This window comes from Humulus lupulus, chromosome X (assembly GCF_963169125.1).
Source record: "Humulus lupulus chromosome X, drHumLupu1.1, whole genome shotgun sequence".
In the NCBI taxonomy this organism is placed as follows: domain Eukaryota; kingdom Viridiplantae; phylum Streptophyta; class Magnoliopsida; order Rosales; family Cannabaceae; genus Humulus; species Humulus lupulus.
The window spans coordinates 57,351,773-57,372,505 of NC_084802.1; the positions used below are offsets into that span (position 1 = coordinate 57,351,773).

At 36.6% G+C, this 20,733-nt stretch overlaps 1 protein-coding gene, 1 long non-coding RNA gene and 1 pseudogene across 2 annotated transcripts; 2 read left to right on the forward strand and 1 right to left on the reverse strand.

The window, feature by feature from the left end:
- Nucleotides 1–3,164: 3,164 nt before the first annotated feature.
- LOC133804641 (uncharacterized) lies at nt 3,165–3,580 on the forward strand. The gene is made up of 3 exons (XR_009878555.1): nt 3,165–3,254; nt 3,335–3,436; nt 3,523–3,580. It is a non-coding gene; the product is annotated as an uncharacterized LOC133804641 (long non-coding RNA).
- A 1,821-nt stretch (nt 3,581–5,401) lies between these two features.
- On the forward strand, nt 5,402–6,267 carry LOC133805851 (secreted RxLR effector protein 161-like). Its single transcript, XM_062244001.1, has 2 exons — nt 5,402–6,014; nt 6,212–6,267. The coding sequence occupies exons 1-2, from the start codon at nt 5,402–5,404 to the stop codon at nt 6,265–6,267; spliced, it is 669 nt and encodes a 222-aa protein (XP_062099985.1).
- Nucleotides 6,268–7,917: 1,650 nt separating this feature from the next.
- The window catches only part of LOC133805852 (nuclear intron maturase 2, mitochondrial-like), a 78,943-nt pseudogene continuing 66,127 nt past the window's right edge, over nt 7,918–20,733 (reverse strand).

The following is a 20,733-nucleotide window of genomic DNA, read 5'->3' on the forward strand; positions in this document are numbered from 1 at the left end:
TAATCTCTTAATCTTATACAGGTACAATATGGAGACTAGAAAAAAGAAGCAGGATGGAAGTGTAGTCAATGAAAAGGATGGAGGTTTGGTCAATGAAAAGGAGGTTGGATCACCTTCAACTCAAGTTCACTTGCAACCTGGTGCTTTGAAAGCAATTGTGGCAGAAAAGAGGAGGCAATTAGCAGCTAAGTTTGGAAAGTTGGCAGAGAAGAAGAAATCGAAGCTTCGTTTTGCATCCTCTACTAAAGTTGTAATGGATTCACCACCTGCATCTAAAAGATCTTATGAAGCAGCGTTTGGTATAAATCCAACAAATGAGGATGACAACGAAGATGAAAACATGTCCCCACAACGAGCAACTGCGTTAGGTAGAACCCAAGCAACATCTCCACTCCACAACCTGAACAAAACAAGAAGATCTCTGCGCCATTTTGTTGACAATGATTTTGAAGATGATTTTAACACTCCACAAAAGAATTCAGAAACTATGATGAACGAGTCACCCAAGTCTAGGTTGATTAGGCCATCAACCAAAGGTTCTCCTGCTGCTAATACAAGGTCCTCCCATCGCCAATCTATTGCTCATGAAGAAGATGTGCCTCTCAATAATAATCAGGAAGAATTTCTAGTTAACTCTACAGAGCATGTCACTCAAAACAAAAGAAAAAGAGGCCCAACAAAGCTGAAAGTTATTGCTCTCCAACCTGATGGTCGTATTACTGTAAGGTTTAATGCAAGAGGACAAGCTGTAGGGGAAGGCTCGGTTAGTCTTTCATCATTTATAGGTCCTCTTGTAAGGGAACTTGTACCATACACAATAGCTGATTGGCGAAAGGTTCCAAAATCAATGAAAGATATTTTGTGGTCAACAATCCAGGTTCTAAACTTATATTTATTCATGTGTTAAAAGGTAAATTTTTTAGGTGAATACTCATAAATTAATATTTAATGTGAATGCAGACAAGGTATAAGGTGGACAAAGATTGGGAACAAGACTGGTGTATGAAAGTAATGGGAGACCTGTGGAGATCTTCCAAGTCCAGGCTAGTTACTAAACTGAACGAGCTACCAAATGAACAAGAACGACTAAAATTAAAGCCTGATAATATCAAATCAGAAACTGAATGGAGAGTATTTGTGCGTGAAAAAACCAGTAAACAATTTCAGGTAACCAAAATTTCAATATATGTATTATATAGATTCTGCTTATTACAAATAAATTGGGTACCATACTTATTTCAGTTTGGTTTATTATCAGGAGAAAGATTGAGAAAAAAAAAACACTCATTGCTTACTTAGCTGTTACATCTCTGATATTGATGAATTATAGTTTTAATGCTTTTGGTATGGATAAATAGCTAAAGTTCTTTATTACATCCTATAAATGTAGATCAGTAGATATATCTATATATATGTATGGATGCCTTTCATGTATGAAAGAATTGTAGAAATTTTAGAAATAAATTTATCAATGATGGTTCTATGATTATTCTTGGATTCGATTATTAGAATTTAATAGTTTATTCATTATCACAAGTGTTTATATAATCTAATTTTAAATATGTTTAGCTTTATTGATATTATCATACATATGTGGATATATATATATATATTAATTAGTTTAAAGTTTTATATTGGTATGCAGTTTAGACTAATTTCCTTATGAATATATATCTATAGAGAGAAAGAGAAGAAAAGATCTGTCATATGTCTATAAAAAAATTAAAATTTCTAAGCACATGAATGATACTCTGTTATTAGCAATTAGTTAGTTCTTTTTATATATGCATAAATAGAATAAACAATAAGAAGACATGTCTGGCAGTTAGAAATTGACTTACCACTGTTGGTCTTTTTTTTTTTTTTTATGCTACTCCACTCCATCTTATTGTATATAAGTCATAGGGACGTTGGATTGGGATTACTTCTTAAATTCCTTGAGAGATTCGATCCATTTACATCTTCTCTTACAGAATCACTCATTTCACACATTTAAACTTAATTTAACAAAAACAGAAAAAGATATATCATATGAGGCCTGTTAACAGTTTCATTTAACATATAAATCAATTTGGTAATGCAATACAATCAATCAGTAAAAATAATCATATTCAGGAACTTAATTGTTATATTTTATAATTTAGGAACTAATATACTAAATCAAATAGTTTAAGAGGCTGTTATGCTAATTTTTTTATTTTTGAACTTGTTAGGAATGAATTTGATGTAAAAGTATAACAGACAAAATAATAAAAAAGAGCAAGTCAACCAAGGGTGTAGTTTCTTTTGTCATGGCTTAGTTGATGATCCAGATAAGGGTTCTTTTTTTTAGGCTTTGACAGAGAAAACAAAACCCAGTTCAATATCTGGTTAGGTGAAAATGTTTATCAAGAGATTGGATAAGTAAGATATTTTTTTCTTGGTGTTATGGAGTATATAATATTCTTATTCTAGAACAATGCATTATGCTATATCAGTCAATTAAAACTATTTCAGGTCTGATCAAATTAAGGCAGTAGAAATCCTTAGTAGTTTCTGCATAATCTTAGCAACATTAGATTGTCTTGGCTTGATATGCACATATGAAAGTTAAACTCTATTGGCCTCAAGAGCTGCATTGAGACTACAATTATGGTTAGTTTTTAGAATATCTTTATGCTCTAAATTTGAACTCTTGCAACCACAAACAAATTTCAGATTCCAAATTTACAATTGGCTTAATTGTATTCAAATTATGTGAGCAGTTGCTGCCCTGTTTTCATGAAACTTTTGTACTTTAAATGATTTTTTTTTTTTCCAATTCTCTTCTTGAAAATGTGTTTCTAAATTTATTTGACAAAGCTATTCAAGAGACACTATTATCACCATTCACAGTCCACCAACCATCCCATCCCTGTTCAGGAGGAGTTGTACTGTGTTTACTATTTCATTGCTAGAATACTGGTTCTGTATGTTTCTTTTGCTGCTGGAGTGTTTACTGTTGGAGTGTTTATTACATACTCTTTTCTTTGCTGCCATAGTTACTGTTTTATTGTTGAAAAACTATTATGTGTGCTGTGTTTACTGTTTTATTGCTAGAATACTGGTTTAGTTTTTTTGTTTTACTGCTGGAGTGTTTGGTATTCTGTATGTTCAATTGCTGGTTCATTTCTTATTTATTTTAGGCGATTAGCAATAAGTTTAAAGAGATGAGGAAGAAACAACTCCCACATACATGCAGCAGGAGAGGATATGCTCGAACAATGGATGACATGGTAAAAATTTAATAAATATTTTTGGTAGCTAAACATAAGAAAATATATGTTCTCTTTCTGAAAAATGTACTTGGATACAGAGTAGGGAAAGCTCAAAACCTGTAACAAGAGTTCAAGCTTTCTTAAAGACACACACAAAGAAGAATGGTGAACCTGTGAATGCACAAGCTGCTGAAGTTATTGTAAGTAATTTACCCTTTGTTTGTAGAAACATATGTATTTGTATGCACATAGACTTATTTAACAGTCAACTTGAAATGATTTATAGGAGAAGCTACAAGTTCTTGCAAATGAAAAACCAGATTCATGCACAACACAGAATACTGTACAAAATGCTCTCACTATCATATTTGGTCCTGACAAGAATGGTAGATCATTAGCTAATGGGAGGGGAGTAACTAATACAAAGTTAGCTATTCTAAGAGCAAGAGATGACCATATTTCACAATTGGAATCAAGTCAATCTGAGATGAAGAATAAAATGTCTGAGATGATGAATCTTATTAATACTATTGCAAAAAGTGTAAACATTCAGGTAAATTAAATTAATTGACTTCTGTTTATTTTACTCTATTCATTGAAAATTATAAATGACTAAATTATTCTCAAACTTGTAGGGGTTTACTCAACCAAGTGAAGCGGAGTCACACATGCCTTCTCCTATGGTAACTACAATTTTAATTACTACCTATCATTTCACTTTTAATTTTTTAAGTATCAATATTATCTATAAATAAATATATGTTTTATCATGTAACAGAGTGTTAATAATCTGAAGTTCACTCCTGAAAACAATGCTTGCAATTTACTTGATTGGAATGGAAGTGGAGAAATTGTTGCAGAAGGTCGATGGTCTTCTAGTGATTCTTTATGTGAGGTGCATCATCTTCGTCTTGGGCCTAATGCAATGAGAGTTTGGGTTGATGTTGCTAAGAAACCTACTGCATATTTATGGAGACCAACATCACATATGAGTACAATTGAAGAAGCGGTTGGTTGCACTGTTGCTTGGCCTTCTAATAAAGTTACAATGAGGTAAAATTTCATGCAACTTAAAAATGATTTATAAATAGTACAACAAATCAGCTGTAGTAACTAATTATATCATCAAAATATATAGGAAATGAACATAATGGATGAAATTCAATTGTTTCTTGATAGATATCTTTGGTACGTATCTTTGCATAAAATTAACTAATGAATGAACATGTGTTTTCAACTATTTTGGCTACATTGTTTTCTTAATTTTATATATTTTTCACTCTTACAGGTGCACAACTAATGAATGAAGTGTAATATTTTGGAGGGACGCCCATGATCAACAAATTATGAATCAGTTTGTTTTAAAACTTTTGCTTATGTATTTTGTCTTGCAATATACTCGTACTTTTGGGATATTGATATTTTAGCTTTATGTAGCGAACATATTAAGAATATTTGAATTTATGTTAAGGTATAATTTTTAACGTGTTATATGTTTATCATTTGTTGCAATTATTCATATGTTAAAAGATAGAAAAATATAAAAGTTTTTGTTATGCCATGAAATTGTTCATATGACAATGATTAATGATAACAATAAAGAAACGCTATTAAAAGTAAGGATGATTACAAACAAAAAACGCTATGTCTGATTACTAATTACATTTTCAAAATGCTATTACATATCTTTACATAATGTTTGGAAAATGCTATTAAAGCAAGGGTAATTACAAACATAAAACGCTACGACTGATAACTAATTACATTCTTAAAACGCTATTGTATATCTTTACATAACAATTTAAAAACGCTATTCACAGTAAGTACGACTACAAACATAAAACGCTACGACTTATAATTAATTGCATTTTAAAAACGCTATTGTATATCTTCACATAACGTTTTAAAAACGCTATTAAAAGTAAATAATACTACAAACAAAAAACACTATGGTTGATAACTAATTACATTTTAAAAACGCTATTGTATACCTTTCAACATCATTTCTGCATAACGTTTGAAAAACGCTATTAAAAGTAAGTATTTTCAATTTAACATAATCAATGACTACATACATAAAACGCTATGACTGACATCTAATTATATTTTTAAAATGCTATTATATATCTTTCAACAGCATTTTTACATCACAATTTAAAAACGCTATGAAAAGGTCCAGACTTTTAATAACATGGGATAATATAGCGTTTATAATAACGCTATCGTTTGTTAAAGACAACGTTTTAAAAACGCTATGGAATGCAGTTTTTCTTGTAGTGATTGTTGATATTCTCGATCAGGCGCGTCTCTTTGATGCTCGCACTGTTGATACCCCTCTTGAGCTTAATGCCAGGTATTCTTCATTTGATGGTGTTGCCTTGTCAGATCCCTCTCTATATCGCACTCTGGTTGGTAGCTTAGTGTACCTTACTATCACCAGGCCAGACATCGCTTATGCAGTTCACATTGTCAGTCAGTTTGTTGCATCTCCCACTACCGTTCATTGGGCAACTGTGCTTCGTATTCTTCGATATCTTCGGGGAACTCAATTTCAGAGTCTGCTTTTTCCATCTACGTCAACATTAGAGTTACGTGCCTACTCAGATGCAGATTGGGGTGGTGATTGTACTGATCGCAACTCTACCACTGTTTTTTGTATATTTTTGGGAGATTCTCTTATTTCTTGGAAGAGTAAAAAACTGACTGTTGTCTCTCGATCATCTACAGAAGCAGAATATCGTGCCATGGCCTCCACAACCACTGAAATTGTTTGGTTGCGTTGGTTACTTGCTGATATGGGTGTTATTCTCTCAGATCCCACTCTGATGCATTGTGACAATGTTAGTGCTATTCAGATTACTCGCAACTCCGTTTTTCATGAGTGCACGAAACATATTGAGATAGATTGTCATCTTACTCGTCACCACTATCAGAATGGGACCATCGCTTTACCATTTGTCACTTCCGCTATGCAGATTTCCGATTTGTTTACGAAGGCTCGTACTATTTATCGTTTTCGTTTCTTAGTTAGCAAACTCTCGATGCTTCCCACAAATGCATCGTGAGTTTGAGGGGGGATGTTAATAATATAAGTTTTATTATTATGTAAGGATAGTTTAGTCTTTTAGCCTCTCATTATTTTGGTTATATATTTTGTTGCTCTTGTACTCTTATTTTCATCTCTTTTGACATAATGAAAACCTAGCCTCCCTTTTGATTCTCTCTAAAATCTCATTTGTCTATTTTGCAAAATTATCAACGTAATGGTCGTGGAGGGGAGGAGAGTTATCAGACTTTGAGCTAGGAAGTTCATCTTGTCAAGGAGTTGGATTTTCAACACCACCTATAGTGGTAAAGATTTGTTGCACATCCATGGATAATGTGTTGAACCTCTATTCAAGGGTGGTGATGGATGCCTAAAGGGTTGGACATTGAGAGCAATGTTGCCAGCACGATGATCTCCAATGTCTCTATCAGCCATTGCTTAGGGAACAATGGACATCGATACCACTTTGACATAGGAATTCATTGGATGGATAAGAAAGCTTTGAAAAAGTTACTAGATCAAACACTCTAAAAGGAAATTTAGAGAGCGTCGTTTGCCAAAAAAGATGTATTTCTATTCATTCAAAAAGTTGCTGAATCCCATGTCTCAAAAGGGTTTGAACTTTACAGATAAAAATGAAACAAAATTGTGTACTTTACTAACCATTTGGAGAAAACAAAGCAACAAATTACATAATAAAAGTTATTGCATCAACCACTTTACTCTAAGATTTGGAACTCATAACTTGAATGGTGGGAGGTGATCGTTCCATTGTCAAAATATCTTGGAATAACAAACACTAAAGAGAATCTTTTGGCTCCACTCAACTCAACTCAACTCAACTTTTGTCTGTGTGGGATCTGAATGAAGCACGTTTGTAAACTAAATAATAACTTTTCTTTAGGAGAGAGAAAAAAACTACCTTGCAGATTGATTACCATCGTTGTCCATTGCAAAGAGTGTGGTAAGGGAATCAACTAATAACATACGAAAGCGTAGCGCATGACCTGCTTATAATTAAGCATGCAAAGTTTATATAATATATATCCCTTTACCCAAATAAGGAGGTAATCCATTTAATCATAAAAGGGACTAGAACCTTGATGTACTCCACCAATTACTTTTACATGCACTTAAATACAAATAACATCTTTATAGATACAATACGCAGTTGGACTCCAAACCGACTTCAACAGTCAACAGATTCATTAATACATGGATTAATAGAGTAGATGAAAGAAAGAAAGATTGGATGGTTTCACTGGGTCTTATTTGGAGCTAGAAATGAATAAACAAGATCATTGGTTGTTGGGATTGGAAAAGGATGAAATAGCTAATCTATTGGACTAGGGGATGCTTTTGTAAAAAGATGGGTAAAAACATAAATTTTCTTTTAAGGAAGAAACAGAAGCTCCTTAAATCTTAAGGAGGAGCCGGCTTCAAGCATCATATAGTGCTTTTCCTAAGTGCTTGATTGTAAAATAGCTATAATAATTCCTAAGTATCTACTGTAATTTTACTTGATTTTTTTTTTAAAAAACTAAAATTTCAGTCTATAAGGGAAAAAAAAGTAATACAACAAATAATCCAAACATTTTCATTAGTATTCCTCTTTTTTTCGATTTGTTGCTCATTTTAATTTTCATTAGAATCTAAAAGCAATTGTTGATCTTTTTTTTTGCTAATTGGTATTGCTACTTACCGAGGAAAGGTGATCCAATGCAATAGCATTCCTTTTGCAATTCCAAACAAGTATTGAAATGTAATCTTGCGGCAAAAGAAGACCCAGTTGTTTGATGCAACTACGTTGTTCTTCCAGGATTTTTGGATCATTGTGCCTTATATTATTCAAATAAAGTCTTCTCATGATCAGGTCTCAAGTTACTTTGGAAAATGGTGTAATCAATTTCTGGTGCAATAGACATTCTAGTATACTGAAGCCCATCAATTGACTTAACAAGATCCATTCTCAAAAGATTGTGGTAATGATAATATTGACCTTTCTTCTCCTTCAAAGGAATGCTTAGGTTTTGTGCACCAGTAACGCCCCGATATTCTAGGCTAGATAATGTACTAAATATTCCACTATTTATGTAAATTATCATTTTTGGGCTTTGGGGATTGTAACGTCCCAAAATTCCTAATGAGGCTTAGTACCTCGATTAGCGTGCTAGGAGGGAACGTGGAATAATTATGTGTTAATTAATAAAGTAAATATGTGATTATGTAAATTATATGAGTTATATTATGATATGAATGGTTATGCATGTTTGGGTGTATTAATGTGCTTATAGGGCCTCTTATGCTAGGAATGGACATTTTCGTAATTTTGACCAGTTGAGGGTATAATTGTAATTATATGTACTATATGATTGGGACCACATTATTATGTGTGTATATTTGAGATATTCAGCTCGAGTCGGTCCTTTTGAGCAAAGTAGCGGAAAATTCAAAACGAAAAATAGATACCCGGCTCGGGGTGAGCCTAAGGGTATTTTGGTAATTTGGTGAACTATTGGGAATTTTTGGAGTCCGAGCTATATTTAGGAGGTTTTTTTTCTAAGGGGAAATGAACATAAAGTGTGTAGGCTTGTTAAATCATTATATGGTTTAAAACAAACACCGAAAAAATGGCATGAGAAGCTTAATAAAGCCATAATTTCGGATGGTTTAGACACAATAATGCGAACAAGTGCTTATACTTTAAGACTTGTGATGGTTATGCCATCTTGGTGTGTCTATATATTGATGATATGCTGATTTTGAGTAATGAGATGAAAGGCATAATAGAAACGAAGAAGTTTCTATCTTCCACTTTCAAGATGAAAGACCTTGGAGAGGTTGATACCATCTTAGGTATAAAAGTGAGAAGAAATAGTGGTGGTTATGCCTTGAGTCAAGCCCACTACGTTGAGAAAGTGTTTGACAAGTTTAGTCATCTCAAAATCAAAGAGGAAAATACATCATTTGATTCAAGCACACAGCTTGAAAAGAATAATGGTAGAGCGGTAGCTCAACTTGAGTATGCAGTGCATTAGAGAGTTTAATGTACGCCACTCATTGCACAAGAGCGGATATTGCATATGTAGTTAGTAAACTAAGTAGGTTTACTAGCAATCCAAGTACGAAACACATTGAGAGAGTTCTAGGGTATCTTAAGAGGACCACGCAGCTAGGCCTCAAATATTCAAAGTTCCTGAAGATACTTGAGGGATATTCCGATGCAAGTTGGATATCAAGTGTAGGAGATAATCTCTCCACAAGTGGTTGGGTGTTTATGCTCGGAGGAGGAGCAGTTTCTTGGGGTTCCAAGAAACAAACATGTATTTCACACTCATTCATGGAGGTCGGGTATATAGCTCTAGTGGCAACCGGCAAAGAGGCCGAGTGGCTTAGGGATCTCATGTTGGATATTCCAATTTCCACGAATGAGGTATCGACAATCTTGATACATTGTGATAGTCAAGCCACATTAGATAGAGCCTATAATGGCATATACAGTGGGAAATCTAGACATATAAGTCTAAGACTTGAGTATGTGAGACAATTGATTCAAGATGGAATCATATCAATCTCATATGTTAAGACAAGTGAGAACTTGGCGGATCCATTTACTAAACCTCTTGCGAAGAGGTTAGAAAGTTCCACTTCAAAAGGGATGGGACTGAAACTCCTAGAATAATATATTCATCAATGATGGCAACCCAACTCCTAACTTACATCAAGGGCAAGATTTCAATGGGTAAGAACAAGTTATTGAGTGAACAGTTTCAACACTAACATAGTCATGAGTTCCATCCAAGGTTGGTTAGTGTGGTTGCTACTGAGTGAGGGTTACGCCTAGGGTTTTTAATGAAATTTAGTTGTGTGCAACAAGCATCTCCAAAGGTAGTAAAAATATTATAAGAACTTTGCCTATGTGAACCCAGAGGTGGTGCCGCCTCTCATGCGAGTTGGAGTTTCTCCCCCGAAAAGTTCATGAAATGGATGAGCACATGGCAATATGAGTGTTAAGCGAGAAAAGTGGGAAAATGAATGGTCAAGTGGAGGTGTGTGAGGTGTGACTGGTTTTATCACTAAGGAGTACTTGGTTCAATCTTTAAGACACCAATGACTTCGATAAGACTTTGTAATATTTTCACTAAGATAAAGTTCAAACCGAAAGGCACTTTATTTTATGGGCCAATATTGTATGAGCTAAGAAGAGAAGATTATATTTAATCAAGTGGGGGAATGTTGAGATTGGTTAAATATAATGGTTAAGTTGTTTACACAATCAAGTGCAAAACACTTAACAATTTTTACTTAAGTTGAAGTGAAAAGATGAGATTGTGCAGTAGGCATCTAAAAGTGACTTTTATGGGTCTAAAGTGATACATGGAGGTATCTAAGGATCCCCAAAAATTTTAGTAGCATTTGGAACAATTTTAGGGCCATTTGAAGGGTTAAAATTCAGAGAGGGTGCTGGTGCGTGACCTCCTAAGAGGCGTTGCATTGCCTAAATACGAAGCGGCCCAAAAGCCCCAGCAGACAATACATCGCCTGCTAGTAGGCGACGTATCGCATGATGTGTCCATACAATCACGTAAAATAAGCTCCAAATGACGAGTTAATTATCTCTAATCCTATTGGTTAGACCTAATGACGGTGCCTACACTATAAAATGAGTCTCATAGAGTTTTGGAAGACTTGATCACTCTCTCCAATCTCTCTCTCTCTACCTCTCAAAGATGAAAGTTTTCTCCAAGAAACTCATCAAGCATTGCTTGACCTGCATGAGTTTTAAGGCTTGCTCAATCCCAAATCTCATTCTACTTGGTTGAAGCTTCGAGCAAATAGGGAAGGCTTGGAATAGAGATTTTGGACAACAATATTCTTATTATGTATAAGCCTTAGAAGTTCCTCAAGTTTGAATATTTAAGTTGCTCTAAACAAAAGGTTGTATCTATCTAACCCTAACTTTGTTTTGTGTTACTCTATTGTGTTTTCATTATTAGTATTGATGATTAAATGTTTCTAAAATCATCTTATCATCATTTAATCACCTAGTTTCTTATTTTCAAGATTTGCATTCATACATGAACATGGTTCTTTGATTATCATGATTTGCATTCATACTTTGAATAAGGTTCTTGGTTAGCATATAGGTTTTGTAATATTAAAATTTTCCTATTATGCATTGTTGATTAAGAAAGTGTAAAGCCATAAATTTCCGACAAATCTATCCTTTTCTAGTCGCATATCCAGATTGTCCAACACAAATAACTGCATAGCCGCATTAGAGAAGTAGAATGCCATCCTACTATCTCGGCTAGTCATGTTAGAGAAAATAGACACCCCTCTAGGTGCATCCAATACCCCTTAGTGGGAGGTAGTGGAGCGCGCAATGAAATACCAACAAGTTGCCATGAATGACATTATGGAAGGCTGTCGCGCGTCAATTGACGCGCTCAGAAATGAGTCGATCATGTTATCTTTGAAGCTAAACCTAACCATGCAAGTGATTAGGAACGCACTGACAGTTGGGCCCATAGGTATGGAATATAGCCGAGTTAAAGGCCTGAGCTAAGGCCCTACAATTAAGCTAGGGAAGCAAAGGACTTGGAAAATTTCCTCTTTGACATGAAGCACTGCGTCTGAGCTGTGTGGGTCGATTCTGAAGAAAGAAAGGTCGCAATGGCTACTATGTACTTGTTTGGGGATGCCAAAGTGTGGTGGAGGAAAAAGTACGATGACTTCAAGAATGGTAGATGGACCATCACTACATGGGGAGATTTGAAGCTAGAATTGAAGACAATTTCTACTAGAAAATGTCGCCCACATGGCTTGATGCCAGTTGAGAGCATTTAAAGAAGTCAGGACAATCCGAAAAATATGTGAAGAAGTTCTCAAGATTAATGCTTGATATCAAGGACATGTCCTAAGTGGAGATGCTATTCTATTTCTTAGAAATACTAAATTCGTGGGCAAAACAAGAGCTTCAACAACAGTGAGTGATGGACATGGATACTGCTCAAGCTGCTGTCAAGCAGATGGCAGATAACACACTAGAGAGCACACAGCTGAAGAAAACCGTCTCTCCAACCAACTCAAGCAATGTGGGAGTAAAAAGTCATGGATGTTATGGAAGAGTAAGATTGGGGGAAGGGATAAGAAGATAGGAGGAAAGAAGCCTCTTACATGTTGGTTTTGTCAGGGGCCACATAAAGTGTCAGTATGCCCTCACAAGTCCAAACTAAGTGTCATCCAGGCATCCATTACTCAAGAGGAGCAATGTGATGGGGAGGAAGACAAAGAGTATGTGCATATGGGCGATGTCCAGATTTTGAATGCTCTTAAGAAACATGGCACTGAAGGGAAGAAGGCCCTTGGGAAATGGTTGATGTTTGTGGAAGTCACTTTAAATTGAAAGCTGACCAAGAGTGTGATGATTAACACTGGCGCCACACACAACTTCATCTCAAAACTCAAAGACAAACGTTTGGGACTGAAACTGGAGAAAAATGTAGGCCAGATGAAGGCAGTAAACTCGAAGGCGTTGGCCACAACAAAAGTGGCTAAGGGCATGAAAGTGAAGATCGACACGTGGAAGGGGTAGGCAGACTTAATGGTGCTCCACATGGATGACTTTGATGTGGTCTTGGGGATGGACTTCATGACTGAGAAAGGGGCCATCCCCATTTCTGCTATCGGGAGTCTTCTTATAATGGGGGAGACACCATCGATGGTGCCCTCGAAGGTGATGCAACCACCTGGAGTCAAGCTATTGTCAACTTTGCCATTCAAGAAGAGTGTGAAGAGGCAAGAGCCAACTTATTTCATTGTACCCTCAGTGTTTAAAGAGATGGTGGAGGAGATTGTTCCACCTAAACTCCAAAAGGTCTTGAAGATGTATAGGGGCGTACTACCATATAAACTCCCCAAAGCCTTGCGACTAAGAAGAATGATTGACCACCAGATAAAGCTGGTGCCTGGAGCAGAATCTCCTACGAACTCACCATACATAATGGCACCCCCTAAACTAGAAGAGTTGAGGAAGCAATTAAAGGAGTTGCTGGAAAAAGGCTTTATCAGACCATCGAACAAGTCGTTTGGTGCACCTTTGCTATTCCAGAAGAAGCACGATGAGAGCTTAAGACTGTGCATTGATTATAGAGCTCTCAAAAAAGTGATTGTTGGCAATACCTACCCCATCCCATTGATTGTTGAATTGTTCGACCAGCTAAGTGGAGTGAAGTACTTTATAAAGTTGGACATGAGATAGTGTTATTATTAGGTGAGGATTACAGATGGAGATGGACCGAGGACAACATGCGTTACTCGATATGGATCATTCGAGTTTTGTGTCATGCCGTTTGGGTTGACAAATATGCTAATCACTTTTCTTTTACACTTATGAACCAAGTATTCCATGAATATCTAGACAAGTTCATGGTAGTGTACTTGGGTGATATTGTGGTTTACAGTTCCACGATGGAGTAGCATCAAGAACACTTGACTCAAGTGTTTCACAAGTTTAGAGATAACCAACTATATGTAAAGCGAGAGAAGTGCTCATTTGCATAGGAGAGTATCAAGTTCTTGGGCCACATTGTTGGACGTGGCCGGATTTGCATGGATCTAGAGAAGGTGCGGGCGATTCAAAAATGAAAAGCCCCCACCAATGTGATGGAATTATGCTATTTTATGCATTTATAAAATTACTATAGAAGATTCGTAGAGGGCTATTCAAGGAGAGCGACGCCTTTGACTGAGTTGTTGAAGAAGTGTGTAACTTGGACGTGGACTGATAAGTGTGTCAAAGGGTTTGGAAATTTGAAAGAATCCATGATGTGAGATATTATTCTCGCTTTGCCAGATGTCAACAAGCCCTTTGAAGTATAGATAGATGCATTAGATTATGCTTTGAGAGGGGTTCTTGTACAAGAGGACCACCCCGTGGCATATGAGAGTCGCAAGCTTGTTGAGGCAGAAAGACGATATGCTATGTAACGACCCAAATTTGCTAATAAGGCTTAGGGCCTTGATTAGCGTGCCTGGAGGGCAAAAATGATTTAATATGTTAATATGTGAATATGTGTTAGAGATGCATGTTTAGTTGAATTAAATATGCATGTGGGCTCTGTTTGGATATTAGGGGTATATCTGCGATTTTAGCCCGTTGAGGGTATAAATGTGATTAATATGATATGTATGTGATATATCTGTGTAGCACGGTCCGAGACATTTCTAGAGAGCAGTTAGTTAGAAAGTCACAACGGGGTTGAGAATCCGACTCGGGGCGAGTCGAGGGGTAATTTGGGCATTAGCTATTATATTGCGTTATCGGGGTATGAAAATAAATATTCAGAGATATATTTGAGGTTAGAGTGTATAGGAAAGAATATTGGGGAAAATTAATATTTTGGACCTTGAGGACTTAGCAGGATTTGGTAAATGACTAAATTTCCCTTAGGTCAATTAAGGATAGAGGCTAAGCTTAAGGGGCAGCTTGGTCATTTTGTAAGGGTAAAATTAGACATAGTTAAGTAAAAGGAAACTGCTGGAACCAAAGAAAATAATCAATTTTCAGCTTATTCCTCTCAAGGTTGGTTTATCATCTTGGCTTGTGGTGTATGAGCTTGGGAGATTTCCAGCAGAAATCCAACGCTTGAGGCTTGTTGTGAGAGAGCTTTGAAGGTGGAGGAGCACAGAAGGCTAGGAATTATCAGTTGAGGTAAGGAGTTTAACCTTAAAATTTCTTGAGTTTCAGTTGAATTGTAGTTTAAACCATGAGCTGCATGTGAATTGGGATTATGAGTTAAGTTTGGTTGTGAGCTGAGTTTCATGGCTGTGTGAACTTATAGCAAAGCTTAGATGGTGTGGTAGAGAGGCTTAAGCTTAATTTTTGGGTTTAATTGTTGGGTTGAGGTGATTTTGGATGAGATGGTTCGAAGAAAATGCAGGAAAATATGGAGATTTCTGGGTTTGGAGGCGAGGGCCGTGACCCTAAGAGGGGCATGCCGCGACCCGTGTGCATGCGAGGCCTTGGGAGGCCATGGTGCTCGAGGCGTGCCACGGTGCTTGGCCAAGTGCGCCGCAGCCCGTGCGTGTTTCAGGGAGATGTTAGTCTCTGTTTCGAGGCTAGCCGCGTCTCTTGTGGGGTAGGGCCGCAACTCTTAGTGCCATTTTGTGTTTTTAAGTGTGTTTAGGCTTGGGAACTCAAATGTTAAGGCTTGGGATGGATTTTATCACCTGGATTTATAGAATTCAAGGTCCCGGAGATTAGAGTTATGGCTCAAAATTATTTAATGGATTAGAACTTGATGGATGAATATTGTTAATGCGTTGTGACTAGGGTTTTGGCAAGGCTCAAGTTAGGGGACTGTGCTCGGGATATCGGTGCTCAGAAAGCTCGGGACGCTGGTAAGAAAACCACTGTTCCCATAGAGCTTGTATGCAGGGCTGAGCCCAATATGTTTGAATTGCAGGGCGTAGCCCTTTGATTGAATTTTTTTAATGTTCGGTATATGTTTATTATGCTATGCATGCAATTGTGTAAATGTTCGGCAAGAGCCGGGAACGGCGCAGGCCGAGGTCGGCAGGGGCCGGGAATGGCAAAGGGCCGAGAACGGTGTTGGGCACATTGAGTGCAAGGCCGAGTACGACAAGGGGCCGGGAGTAGCATTGAGCACGTGGAGTGCGAGTTGCCAGGGTGAGACCCTAAAGGATACCTGGGATATCCTCACGGTGTGGACCGCGAACCCAGAGCCTGGTAAAGCGCCAGGGACGACATGGCCGTGTGTGTTTAGCCTATTGACGGCCTGTTATATATGCCATGTGTTTGTTATGCTTACGTTTTCTACTTGTGAGGGTTTTCTTGTTGGGCTTCGGCTCACGGGTGCTCTGTGGTGCAGGTAAAGGCAAGGGAAGGCTCGACCAACCATGAGTACGGAGAGCGTGAAGCGCCGCATACATGTTTGGCTTACCTGGCTGCCACAGCCAGTGGTTTTGAGAGATGATTGTATTAAAACCTATATTTTGTCATCTAGTCGACTTGGTTTGTACTTATATGTTGTAAATATTTCTAAACAGTATTTTGGGATCCCAAGTGTCAAACACCTTATGATTTTCAGTAAATGGAATTATTTTCAAAGTTTATAACTCTGTTTATGGCTTAATTACACTTTTTGACCTAAAATCTTGATTAGCGAGTTGAATGCACATTTTAAACTCACTTAGTAATGACTCTAAGGCAGTAGGGCGTTACATGCTACATAGGAGAAGAAGCTTCTTGTTATTCATTGCTTGCGGGTGTGGAGGCACTACTTATTAGGGTCAAAGTTTGTGGTGAAGACTGACAATGTAGCGGTTAGTCATTTTCTTACCCAGCCAAAGCTTACCCCTAAGCAAGCCTGATGGCAGGAGTTCATGGCAGACTTTGATTTATGATTTGAGCACAAGGCAGGATGTTTGAATCAGGCAATTGGTCCCTAAATTATAAAGTAGAATTGGCGAGTCTAAAAGTGCTAGCGAGTTTGTCAACTAGCGTGGTGAATACTCCCATGAAAGAGCACATTAAGGAGAACCTGGAGAAGGACCCCATTGTCAAGACTATCATGAAGCTTGTAGAAGAAGGGAAGGCTCACCAATTTTGGGTAGAGAACAACCTTTTTATGGGCTAAAGGTGGCCGCTTGTATGTTCCGAATGTAGGAGACTTGTGGAACACATTGCTGAGTGAGTGTCACAACACGTTATGGGCGGGTCATCAAGGGTGGAAGAGGACTCATGCCCTTTTAAAGCAGGGACACTACTGGCCACAGATACAAAGATGATGTAGTAGAGTACATCAAGACCTGTCTCATTTTCGAGCAAGATAAAGTGGAGAGTCACAACACACCAGGGTTGTTGGAATCGTTGTCAATCCCAAGTCGACCATGGGAGAGTGTGTTGCTTGACTTCATAACCAGCTTGTTGAAGACAGGGGATTTGAAGGAAATGTTGGTGGTTGTGGACAGATTCTCAAAGTATGCAACATTCATACCAGTGTCAAAGTATTGTTCGGCAAAGGAGACATCTCAACTTTTCTTTAATTATATAGTAAAGTATTGGGGAATACCCCATAATATAGTCAGTGATCGATATCAGAGATTCACCGAGACCTTCAAGTCTCAATTATTAAACCTCTTCGTGTCATATTTGAACATTCAACACTTTTAATGGCCTTGTGCTTATCTATTTATGAACTTTCTGGGGAGAAACTCCATCTCCCATGAGAGGTGGCACCACCTCTAAGTTCATATAGGTGAAGTTCTTACAACATCTTTTCCACCTTTAGAGATGTTTATTGGACACAATTAAACTTCCTTAAAAGCTTTAAGCTTAACCCTCATGTGATGTAGCAACCAACACTGACCACCTCTAGATAGGACTCAATAATATGTTAGTGTTGAAACTATCCACTTAATAATGACTTGTTCTTACCCATTTAACTCTACACTCAATGTTGACGGGCTTTGAGTTGGATTGCCATCATTGGTGAATCTATATTTCTAGGAGTTTCAGTCCCATCCTTCTAGATGTAGAACTAACCAAATCTCTTGTAAGAGGTTTGGTGAACAAATCCATTAGGTTCTCACTAGTTTTAGCATATGAGATCGATATGATTCCCTCTTAAATCAATTGTCTCACATACTCATTTTTAGACTTATATGTCTTGACTTTACAATATACACTTTATTATACGCCTTAGCTAAAGTGGCTTGATTGTCACAATATATCAAGATTGTTGAAACGTCAGTCGTGATTAATGGTATATCTAACATAAGATCTCTAAGCCATTTGACCTATTTGCTAGTTACTGCTAAAGCTATAAATTCAGCTTCCATGGTAAAGTGAGAAATACAAGTTTGTTTTTTAGAACCCCAAGAAATCGCACCCCCACCAAGTGAAAACACCCAACCTGTGGTGGAGAGATTGTCTCCCACACATGATATTCAACTTGCATTGGAATATCCTTCAAGTATATTTGGAAATGTATAGTAATGAAGGCTAAGTTCCTTGGTTCTTTTAAGATATCAAAGGATCTCTCAATAGTCTTCCAATACTTGATACTTTGATTGCTAGTAAACCTACTAACTTTACTAATCGCATATGCAATATCCGCTCTAGTACAATGAGAGACATACATTAGGCTACCTATTACACTTGCATATTCTAATTGAGCCACCACTTTACCCTCATTCTTTTCAAGCTTTTGGCTTGAATCGGATAATGTATTTGCCTATTTGATTTTGAGATGACTAAACTTGTCAACGACTTTCTCAATATAGTGGGCTTGACTTAAACATATACCCTTCATAATTTCTTCTAACTTTGAAACCTAAAATGGTATCAACCTCTCCAAGATCCTTCATTTGAAAGGTAGAAGAAATGAACTTCATTGTTCTTATGATACCTCTCATGTCATTACTCAAAATTAACATATCATCAACATAGAGACACACTAAGATGACATAGTCATCACAAGTCTTAGAATATAAATACTTGTCCACATTGATGTGTCTAAACCCATATGAAAATAATGGCTTCATCAAACTTCTCATGCCATTATTTTGGTGCTTGTTTTAAGCCATATAATGATTTAACAAGACACACTTTATGTTCATTTCATTTTAAATAAAACCTTCTGGTTGTTCTATATAGACCTCCTCATTGAGATTTCCATTTAGGAATGTCGTTTTGATTCCATTTGATGAACATAAAGGTTATGTATTGATGATAAGGCAGAAAACAATCTAATAGAATTAGTCCTATCTATCGGTGCATGTGTGTCAAAGTAATCTATTCATTCTTTTTTTCTAAACTCTTTGGCTACTAATCTAGCTTTAAATATTTGTATGGTGCCATTAGTGTGATATTTCTTTCGCAATACCTACTTGCACCTAATTGGTTTTAAACCTTGTAATCAACCAATTCCCAAGTGTGGTTTAACATAATTAAATCCATTTCTTCATTTATTGCCTCCTTCCAAAAAGCGGAGTCTCTAAAAGACATAACTTCTTGGTAAGTTTTGGGATCATCCTCAACTTGAAGAGCCACAGGAAACTTTCATGTGAATTCTTCAAGGTTTCCCTCTACTAGGTAGAGGTTTCTACTTGAGAGCATTTCTCATTTGATCCCAATTCTTTAAGCCTTTGGCTTATTCTAGGCAATATGGGTTGCTCTCCAACCCTTGATGGTTTCTCCTATTGAAACCCTTTAAGTAGAATAGGTTCTTGAGGGTTGTTGTCACTATATAACATATTCTCATTGAACTCTAAATCTCTAGATTCAATTATTACATTGGATTCTAAGCCCAATAATCTATAGGCTTTGCTATTTGAGGCATAGCCTATAAATACATACCTTATATCCCTAGGACCTAATTTGATCCTTTTAGGATTCCTGCTATTGCAATAAGCAAGATACCCTCACACTTTAAGATTACCAAAATTAGGTTTCTTTCCTTTCCATATCTCATATGGTGATATTTGATTTTTCTTAAAAGTAATATGGTTTAAAAATGACACGCGGATATCAAGGCTTCACCCTATAATGCAAAACTTAATTTAGCATGTAGTAGCATAGCATTAACCATTTCTTAATAAGTTCTATTCTTTATTTCTGCTATACCATTTTGTTGGGGCGAATAAGGGGTTTTACATTTATGTATTACATCATACTCTTCACAAAATTTATTGCACTCATTTGAAAAATATTTAGCACCCCTATCACTTCTAAAAACTTTTATCTATCTATCTAATTGATTTTCAACTTCGGCCTTCTATACTTTAAATGCATTAAATGCTTCATCTTCACTTTTAAGCAAAAAGACATAACTATATGTAGAACAATCATCTATAAAAGTGATAAGTTATTTTTTTCCACTTCTAGTTAACATTCTATTTAAGTCATTATGTATTAAATCTAGCAAATTAGAATTTCTATCAACACTAGGAAAATGTTAATTTACAATTATAGATTTTATACATAGCTCACATTTATCATACTCAACATTATCACAATCAATCAATCCACATGTAATCTGTAACGCCATGGTTAGCCAAGATCATTACACTATGTATTTTTTTTTTGTGGGGATTACACTATGTATTTTAAATAGTGCTAAACTCGCTAAATGAGTCATTTGGCCATAAACCTGCAACTAAAAGTGATTAACAGTCCAAGGTTAAAAATTTCAGTCAAAAGGAATGGATATTACATTAAAACTTAATTTGTACATGGGATCCCATAATAAATGTTTACAAAGGTTTTTGCAGTTCAAAAAAGGTCATTACAACTCAAAAGTTACAACCCGCCGACCTAAGCGGCAAAAATAGGGTTCAACTCTAGTTCCTTTGAGAAACCTTGGCCGTGGTGGTCAAGCAGCCACATATGTACACTTTTCCACCTAAGTTCTCCAACTCATG

What these genes read in the sequence shown, in the direction of transcription:
- LOC133805851 (XM_062244001.1), top strand. Translation starts at nt 5,402, where the DNA reads ATGAAAAGGTCCAGACTTTTAATAACATGGGATAATATAGCGTTTATA. An exon ending in CACTGAAATTGTTTGGTTGC is followed by an intron (nt 6,015 to 6,211) that starts GTTGGTTACTTG and finishes TCCGCTATGCAG; the next exon opens with ATTTCCGATTTGTTTACGAA.